The sequence below is a fragment of the Octodon degus genome, unplaced genomic scaffold (assembly GCF_000260255.1).
Source record: "Octodon degus isolate 3935 unplaced genomic scaffold, OctDeg1.0 scaffold00184, whole genome shotgun sequence".
Lineage (NCBI taxonomy): Eukaryota > Metazoa > Chordata > Mammalia > Rodentia > Octodontidae > Octodon > Octodon degus.
Genome location: NW_004524760.1, coordinates 4,711,479 through 4,721,341, shown reverse-complemented (window position 1 = coordinate 4,721,341; position 9,863 = coordinate 4,711,479). Strand labels below are relative to the sequence as shown.

General features: G+C 48.7%; 1 protein-coding gene across 1 annotated transcript in view; it reads right to left on the bottom strand.

The window, feature by feature from the left end:
• The window catches only part of LOC111813351 (NUT family member 2D-like), a 9,574-nt gene extending 884 nt beyond the window's left edge, over positions 1–8,690 (bottom strand). The window contains exons 1-7 of the mRNA XM_023703957.1: positions 8,649–8,690; positions 5,802–6,489; positions 4,558–4,686; positions 3,457–3,587; positions 2,740–3,023; positions 2,298–2,414; positions 1,537–1,746 (exon numbers count right to left, since the gene is read on the bottom strand). Of these exons, the coding sequence (XP_023559725.1) occupies positions 1,537–1,746; positions 2,298–2,414; positions 2,740–3,023; positions 3,457–3,587; positions 4,558–4,686; positions 5,802–6,489; positions 8,649–8,664 (1,575 nt within the window). The 5' untranslated portion in view covers positions 8,665–8,690. The remainder of the gene's footprint in view (positions 1–1,536; positions 1,747–2,297; positions 2,415–2,739; positions 3,024–3,456; positions 3,588–4,557; positions 4,687–5,801; positions 6,490–8,648) is intronic.
• Positions 8,691–9,863: the final 1,173 nt, after the last annotated feature.

Here is a 9,863-nt window from a genome sequence, read left to right as displayed (position 1 = left end):
GCTTTAGACCACTGAGCCATCTCTCCAGCCCCGAAAATTTTAATAGTAACTCACAGAATTGTAATATTTGAATAGGTGAATGTATTGTATGTGAACACATTTGTAAAACTTTAAAAAAAACAACTTGAAGCAAAACCATTTATGACGTTACGGTCGGGCTGCATCTCAGCTACTTAGCGACCTTGGAAGGCCACTTCGGAAGGACAGCTTGGCCAAGGTCCCCCAAACCAGGGTATCTCATCAGCCCTGCTCGGTGCACAGAAACCCAGAGGACCTCCTGTAACTCTTGAGTTAGAGCAAAAGGGCAGCTCCAGGGGGAGTCCTACTCGGGAGACATTTCATTACTAGCATGGTGAGTGAGCATCCTGCTGGTGGTATTAGTGCTTCCTATAAAAGCCACGCTTTGTTTTCTGGTCAAATCACCCATTTAGAAAAGCTCTGGCAGAGTGAGAATTGATGCAGCCTTGCCACTTGGTCCCTTTCAAGAAGCAGAAAGAAGGACCCTAAGAAAACTACCAGCTGCAGGCTCCATGCTAGCATACACTGGGCAGCAGGAGATTGTAGGGGTTACAGATAAAGTCGGGCTGTGCACAGGAGGCCTAAGAAAATAAGGCTTTGTGAGTGGGGTGGTGAGGGGGATTCCTGGGAACATTTGGCCTGCCTGCTCCCAGCAGCAGTGGAAAGAACAACCTCACTGTGGAGGGGAGACCGCAGCCAGGCATCTGTGCACTTTAGGTCCTTCCCTGCTTGCTGTTGTCACTCCCCAGAGGGGACAAAGACTGAGAAAGGAGGCAGCAGCCATGCAAGCATTTATTTACATTACCAAAATCACTTGCAAACAGCAACCCCCACCTCACCCAGGCAGGCTCCCCTGCCAACCCATTCATTCTTATCCCCTTTCCATGCCCCTGAGCAGATGCCTCTGGCTCTTGAGGTGTAGCTTGCAGCCAAGGTGGAATCTGGCCAAGGCCCACCTGAGGGATGGGCACCCAGCATCTGCCCACCAATCCTATGGTTTCAGTGCCTCTTCCTCCTCCCTTTGGAGCCTAATTTGTTACCCCTCCCCTTCTTAGGCCTTGAGGGTGCAACCTGACCCTGAGCCAAATCTTGCCCTCCAGAAACCTCACAGGAGGGCCTGGAGCAGGATGCCTTTTGCACAGGAGCTGAGCCTCCTGTGAAGACTCCCTTTCTCTTCTTGGACCTGCCAGGTGGAGGGAGGTCAGGGCTAAGGCCTCCTTCCTGGGGAGGTGAAGCCAGGGGTGCTGGGTCTTCAGGGTGGAGGAGGCGCATGTCAGGGTCTAGGGTCTGGGACCTTTCCCAGGGCAGCAGCTGACTAGGGGAAGTCAGGAGGAAGGAAAGTCTGGAGAAGCCTCCCTCATCTTCACCATAGCTAGATCCTGGCTCCCATGGACCCCCAGTAGGAGAGGCCTCTCTGAGGCCCAAGGCATATCTGAGTGCCAGGTCCTGAGGAAGAACACTGGGATCAGAGGCACCTAGTGGAGCAGGGCTATTTTGCTTGTGCAGGACAGCAGGGACCTCAGACACTGGAAGTTGTTCTTCTGTGGCCTGGAGTCTCTTAAGAACCTGTGAATCTTTTGGAGTGGTGCAAGTCTTCTTGTCAACTCTTTGCTCGGGGTCACAGTCATCTTGCTTTTCACTTTGGTGGGCAGCAGTTTGGGGTGTACCTCTGCTCTGAGGCCTGCACACACCTCCATTTGCCTTGGAGTCCAGGAGTCTCTCCGCCAGCTGCAGAAGGAAATGGGCACTTGCTGGTCTGGGCATGAAGAGGGCGATCAGGGTAGGGGTGAGGGTATATGGACAAGAGACAGCCTGTGGAGGTTCACCCATCTTGGCTTCAGAGACAGAGCCTGAGGCCCTGGGACCAACCCACCGGACCTCCTTCCAGTTCAGCCTCAGCCCTCCTCACTCTCTGGTCTCTTCTCTTCCTGTCCCCATGTGCATTTCCCATCTGGGTACAGCCCCTCTCTAGAAGGCAGCAACACCCAGCTGGGTAGGGCTAGACAAAGTCACGTGAGCCTGGTGTACAGGGTCTCCTCCTCATCTTGGTGACCCAATGTCTTTCCCTCCCCTGTCTATCTGATGTTCTTCCTTTATAACCACTGTCCTGTCACTTCTCTCCCTCATCCCTTATGTTCCCCTCTTCTACTTGGTGCCCCTCTCTTCCTTGTCTGCATGATGCACCCCTGCCCCCATTGCCTTGTCATCCTCATGTCCCTGCCCTTGCCTTCCTGATGTCACTCTCTTGTTTACCTGGTATCCTTCATCCCCTGGCCTACCTGTTCAGAAGTGAGTCTGTGTTCTTCTAGCACTTGTAGTATGGTCAAGAGGATGTCTTTCTTTATATCTGTAGATTCTTCTTCTACCAGGAATTGAGGGTTGATGATGGCATCCACCTGGATCAGAAGAAGCCGCCATGAATGCCCTGGTAAGGTGCAACTCTAAGCCAAGAGGAAGCACATGAAAAGCAGGAAGCAATACCCAGCCCATTCTGGCTCACGTCGTGTGCTTGTTAATTATGTTTCCTAGGTATACTCACATCCTCAGACACATTCTCAAGAAGCAATGCAAACACACATGCCCAGAGGCACATACATTCAGACATGTGCAGAGAAAGGGAGGGGGGGGAGAGAGAGACAGAGAGACAGACAGAGACAGAGAGAGACAGAGACAGAGACTAAGTATTTAAGGAATCAGGTTAAATTCCAAAGGCTTGGGTACCTTGGTAAGGAAGTCTTTTTGGGAGCATAGCTCATCAAAGTAAGTCAACAGATCCAGGTCTGGGTATGTCTTATTCTCTTTCTGCTGCTGCTGTTCCTCCTTCTGGTTTTCATCAGGCTCCTGCGTGGTCAGGAGGTGATGTTCTTCCAGCCAGTCCATAGTGTCCATGTACTCGTTCACGGCTTCAGGAGGGATGTCATCCGGCACCTCGGTCTCCTGTGACTGCTGGCATTTGCGTGCTGGGGGGCAGGCAGTCTTGGAGTCTGTCTGCCCAGGATTGTACACTAGAATGGGGGAGGGAAGAGATACATGGATAGGGGATCCCACCAAACCCCAGTCCCAGTGCGGAGAGCAGGGTTCGGGGACTTAATATTATCTTAGACATTCTCAGAACCTGCGAGAGGAGACTGTGTGTGAGGTAGACCATGGAGGCAGTCACATGGGAGGCCACGTAGAGCTACTTAATGTGGGCTACTCCCATCCTGCCCCCAAGTTCTGGGCAGATAGTATGATTACTATCTGCCCAATACTGCCCTGTACTGCCAATCAATTCCCTGTTCAAGACCAAGGGGTGCAGAAATCCCAGGCTTTGGGGAATATTCTGTTTTCAAAAGCAAATATCCCAACCCAATTGTCAATCAAACATGTGTAACAATGGCTTCCCTCTAACCCCTTGACCTCTGCTGCAGTTCTCTGTGAAGAAGTGGGAAGATTTACCTGATTGCTGCACATCAGGGGACCCTGAAGGATCCAGCCTCAGTGGGACTGGAGATGGACAGTCATGAAGTCTCCCCTTCAACTGCAACCTAGGATCTTCCATCTCTTCAACAAACTCAAATCTCATGAACCTAGAATATGGGGGCGGGGGCGTAGGCTGAGCTAGGAGGAATGCCAAGGCCCAGGCTGTTGCAGCACCGGTTGGAGCCAATGGGGATGGGGAGCAATGCCCTTGGGTGGACTGGTCTAGTTGTAGAACAGTGCTGGCCCCAGGGCAGAACCACAGTTCTGAGCACATCCTCAATCACCCACAGGAAATCAAGTTAGCCCTCAGTGACCCACAGCACCCACCCATGAGCTCTTTCAAGTATGTCCTGGCCTTGTACAAAGCCAGAGTTTGGTCAGGAAGTAAGTTATGGCAGAGATCACCAGGAATTCCTGCCCCATCCAAGTATCCTGAGCTGGGACTGTTGAGTCCTAGAATGATGTGCTGGGAGACAAGGGCCCAGGAGAAAGTGGGAGAAGCACAGAAGATTAGGTTACTTTCCTCTGGCCTGTTTCTCTCTCTCTGTCTCTCTCTGTCTCTCTCTGTCTCTCTCTCCCTGTCTCTCTGTCTCTGTCTCTCTGTCTCTCTGTCTCTCTCTCTCTCTCTCTCTGTGTTTAGAACAGGTGCAGCAAAGCAATAATGGCAGGGATGTGTCCTGGGGATACATGAGAGGCTGTCTTCTCCTAACCATGCTCTCCCCTCTGCCACACCTTTGTGGGACCTCAGGTTATAATCTCATGGACAGAGATAGTCCTTCCCTTGTCAACAGGGGACCAGCACAAAGCTGGTAGCACTTGTGCACTTTATACAGCCCCCAGTTCCAGAAGAAATCCCCTGGATGATGAGACTAGAGTTTCTGCAACCACCAGACCAAGAACTCCCCAGCCCTCTATGTAGAAGCAGCAGCTTCCTGAAGCCCAAGGTGTCCTAGGTGGGGCCTGAGCCAGTGGACGCCCTGATGAAATTGTGTAGGCCACAAGCCCCATTGGACTCAGCTGTACAGCCCATACATGGGCTCTTGCAACTCAGGCCTGGGCCCAGGGTCCCTGACTTACTTTGCAGCCACGCTGTAGAATGCTTCACGCTCGTAGTTGTTCATGTTGTTCCATTCCCGCACACCTATGCGCAGGCTATCCTCCACACTCATGGCTGGGTGCTGGCAGGCCAAGGACTGAAGCACTGGCCTGTAATTGCTCAGGATCAGTTTCCATCCACTTCCTCACCCCCCATTCCTGGCTGACCCAGCACTGCACACCCCTGTGACCTCTGCCCTGGCACAACACTGTCCTGTTTGGTCTTGATAATCCTCAAGAATAACCTACCGGGCACTGCATGTTAACACCAATGCTGGTTTGGTGACTGTTATTTTCCTTTGTGTCCTCTTTGGTCACATTGTTGATTATGGAGGGGATATTCTTCACAATTCATGTGTTGAAGTACTGACCCCCAGTGTAACGGTATTTGGAGTTGGGTCTTTGGGTAATTAAGAGGGTCAGATGAGGTCAGTAAAGTGGGGTTGCCAGGATGGGATTAGTGTCTTTCTAGAAGGAGGAAGAGACCCCAAACTTTTTTCAGCCATGTAAGTGCCACAGTTGAGGTTGTCACCTTCTTAAGCCAAGGGAAAGTGTTCTCATTACTCAGAATCTGCCTTCAGCACTGTGAGAAATGATTGTGGATGGTTTCAACACACAAGTCTAGGGTATTCTGTCTGGCAGCCTGAACTGACAGAGCAAGGGCACACAAGTGACCATGGGACCTAGGAACAAAAACCTAGAGTACAGATTCAAATGGTAGTTGAGGAACAAAATGGTATTAGGGGCCTACATGTGACCCTATGTGACTAATGCATTTCCTTTGAGTTCCCTACAACAACCAGGGTAGGAACAAGTGTGAGTTTTTCCCCTCAGTTTCTACAACTCTTAGCCCCAACACTGGTTGGGCCATGAATCCACAGGTCTACAAGAGAATGAAAAAATAAGTAGGGGAGGTGAGTGTGACACATTGTGAGAAAACCAAACTCAACTGGTGGCTCATGTCACACCAGGTAGTTTCTCTGACATGAATCTTAGGCATCACGGTGATAACTATTGAAAAAGAACCACTGGCTGCATCAGAGAGCAGCCGTGGTCTCCTAAGATCAGGTGCTTTTCCTACCCTAGCATAACATATATATTTTTGACTCTGCTATATCCCCCTCAGCCAGTCCTGCAAGCTCCTCTATATCCTAAACTCCTGTCACCCCTCCTCCTTCACATCAGAGCTGCAGGGTGAGCTCCTGGTACCCTGGGAAGGCACTCACACAAGGAAGCAGGACACCACTTCCACATCAGGAGTGTAGGGAAGGTTTCTCCGGAGCAGGGTCTTGAGATGCTGCCAGTGCCGGAAGTTCTCATAGACACTTGGAGATGTGCAGGTGTCATCTGGTGAATCATTGGCCTGGGAGGTGGCCAGGCTGCCTTCCCCGCAGCCCAAGCATGGTTGTGGTGCCTTGTATGCCCAAGACATGGTGGAGGGCAATGGTGGTATGGCTGGGGGACAGAGGCCCAAAGGCCACAGCCTGTCATCAGAATGGCTGCTCACACCAGTTGGGGCAGGCACAAAGGTGGTGATGGGTGGAGCGCTTAACACTTGGAGAGTGGGATGCTTCACACCTCCATGCAGGCCCCTAGGGGTACTCCTAATGTGAGGGGCCTGAGTAAAGAGAACCTCGTGAGTCAGCAGGGACACTGCTGGCTTCCCTGCTGTCCCTGCTTGGGCAGTGATGTTAAAATCCTCAGCACTTTTCAAGCCACAGCCACCGCATCCTGCTGCCACAGGTATCCCAGGGAAAGGAGAAAGCACCATGGGCTTATGTTGTGGAAGTGGCACATTCCCAAAGGGTGATGGCAGAAGTTTCCGGTGCTGCTGCTGTCCTGGAACTGGAGCAGGTGGAAGAGGGGGCAGGACACCATCATTCAGGGTCATGTCTGGCTGCAGCCCTGGAGATGCTGTAGAGAGAAAGGAAAGGAGTGAATGGAGGATGGGATGGCTGGCAGGAGGGAGGCTCTCTTTCTCAGTCACTGGGAATCAGAGGACAAATCTCACTCCTTCAGGGATGAGATAAGAATATGTGGACAGGAATATTTTTCAGTTTGAAAACATCCCCAAGTAAATTTTCATGTTCTCTTCATCCCATTCAGAATTCTTCCAGCAAGGAACTTTCTTCTACATCATTAGGATTCCATGACCCCTGCTTGTCCAGAGAAGCACCTCAGCTTTCCCTCCCCCGAGCACAGTAGAGGTGAACCTATGACATGCACGCAACAGCTGTTTGTTATCACTGAAAGCTCTAAAAGGTTTGTAATCACTGCTAGGTGGATATTTCATTTTCCTGATGCTCCTTGTAAACTCCTGTCATTTGTGTCTTGCTGAGTCCAATATAACACAGACCTTGAATGAAATTTTTACCCAAAGTAACACGTGAGGAAACTTAAAGATGACCCCATCAGGGATCACATCCACCTCTCACAACAAACACTAATGCAGAGATCAATCCTGATCAATCCTGTCCAGAAGTTGTGTTCCCATGGGACAGATCTCAGGAAGATAGGCACTGTTGTAGGGAGTGACTGAAGTGAAAAATTGATCATGTGTGTGAGGGCAAGATAAGGGCAAAATGCCTAAAGCAATCAAGATACCTCAGTCCTGAGAAAAACATTTTGCCTGAGAGAATTCCAGCCATCAGTTGCTAGGCAACCCTGGTTGTTGTGATACTAACTTTGTCAAAAGTATAAATAAATGCTGTACAGTTCTTAGGAATTTCCTCTTCTCTCATCAAGAGAGAGGGCTGTATCTGACCTCAGCTTTTTTTTTTTTTTTTTTTTTTTTTTTTTTTTCTTCATCACCTTACTGTTTTTCCCCAGCACCATCAAGAGCTGCACAGGTCTCAACTTTGGGTTTCCTGAGCACCTGTTCTTGCAGAAACAGGAGTTTCTATCAAAAAGAGCCAGGTAATTGTGATTTGGGGGGTTGTTTCAGGAGTTTTAAAAGGATTTTCTCAATTACTGATCACCAGAATTGGTTGTGAGAGCTAGAACCTATCTACAGAAATTCCTTTGATGTCCTAATAATGGAAAGAAAAGGATTGCCTTGAGCCCATCCTTGTTCAGTAGGACCTCATGGAGACTCTGATCAAGGAGACCAAGGTCCATAACACCTGTACCTAATAACCAGCACACCTGTCCTGACAATAGTAATGTAACAGCAAAGGCTCTTTCTGTGAGCTACTCATTACCTTCTTCTTAACATGGAAATCACCTGTCACAGAACCTGCTATAGAAAACCACCACTTCATGTTCCCTGTGCATGAAGCACTAGACAGGAAGATGTACAGTGTTTCTTATTAACAGTGAAATTAAGGACTGAGAGTCCACCATTGATAGTGGAAAAGACTGAGAACCTCTAAAGACATGTTTTGATGAAAAAGATGACATTTTAGAACAAGTCAGGGAAACCCAAGTCCTAAGTTGGTTGTAGTTACCACACTGCCTGCCGTTGAAAGACAGCTGCAGCTTGAACTGAGGGAGGAGCCTTCTCTGAGTGCTTGGGGTCTCTGGGTTGTGGCCACTGAGTAGCCTCTAGCCTTGTTCACACAGTGGATATTTCATGGCACACTTGGGTCAGGGGAGTACTACTGAGCAGTTTCCTGTCTATGATCATTTCTCTCCACTGGCTGCTAAGATTCAGGGAACTCTAATCAAACTCATCAGACCAGTACAACACACAAGTCCCAGGTGCCTGATGAAAGCGCACAGGACTCAGGCTCTCCACTGGAAAATATGTATGTCTCTGCCATGATACCATCCCACCACTGTCTATCAAGCCTTTTGAAGTGACATCTTTCTGTGTTTAAAGAGGATCAAAGAATTTCTTTCCACCCTTTCACCTTGACCCAGTATATTTCCCCAGAGGTGCCTTGAAATGTAGCTAAGGAGTCCTTGCCCTTCCCTCCCTCCCAGAGGAGATGTCCTTGGTGAAGTCCAGTATGCTCTTTTCTTTACATCAGTTCAACCACCTATACCAAGGGAAGTGAAAAATTCAAATTCCCAACAGTGAGTTAAATAACACCAGGGAGTTAAATAACATGTCCTTGACCCTCCAAGCTTACCACTTTCTAAATCCATCTCCCAGTCTTGATGCTGACCACAGCTCTCTGACCACCATGAAAAGAGTGACCTGTTCAGAGGCTCGCTCAGGTCCAACTGCAGTGGGTAAGGTTTGAAAGTCAACAGGGCTGGAGCGTTGGGGTCCAGACGTTCTGTGTGGGGGAGGGGCTGAGGCAGTGGGGCGAGGAGGAGAGACGTGGGAGAGACAGTCCATGAAGAGCTCTGGCAGAAGAGAACCTCAAAATCCCTCGAATAATACAGTAAAATCATCACTGCCCTGTGACTGTAGCCAACTTTTAAGTTATTTCTCAGACACCCAGCTGTTTTATTGATGTCTTCTGACTTCAATTTCTCCTCAATAAAATTTGCTTAATTCCCTTCATCTCACCCTGTTGAAGAAGGCTCTCAACTAATCTCAAAATTCATTGTACTTTCTCCACAAAATTTAGACCATGTATTTAGGTAAATATGGGGAATGTTAGGCAAGGGATGAGACAAATAGTTTGAAATAAAATTCTGTCAGGGGATACAGGGTTGCTACACACACATCACTGCTTAGTGAGCAGTTCTTGTGTCTTCAATTGACCGCTGCCAGGACCTGTACCCTCAGCACGGTACCTTACTTAGGATCTCCTTCGCTAGAAAGTTCTTGTCCCTCAAACAATGACACAATGTAGCCCTACAGGATTCAACAAGGAATTCCCTTTTGTCAGAGTATTGTGTTTTTTGTGGCTTATTCTCTTTGTCACCTATTATCATGGCTTTTTTTTTTTTTAAATCTATTTAGTACAGGGTCTACAGGGTCTCACAACACAGATCAGATTCGTGGTGATCCTCCTGTTTTCAGCCTCCCAAACTCTGGGATTACAGCACACTGGGGAGGCGCTTTAGTCCATGGAGCTGACTGGAGGGCCCTGTCGGCTTTTTAAAAATAGGATTTTGATAGGTTTTTTTTTTTTCCACTAACCAATAATGTAAAAGTTATATTGTGGGAAAGCTATCTTTCCCAAAAGTCCTAGAGCCCAGATACAAATATAATCGAATTAGCCCAAATATCATCTGTGACCTTTGAAAGTCGTCTTTCCACTGTTGAGACGAAAATACACATAAGAGCCTAAGGACACAATATTCCTTTTGACTCACAGTTTTGTAAGTTTCTGTCTGTTTTGGCCGACTAAGGAGAAAAGGACGCACTAATTTTTGACAACATGAACAAA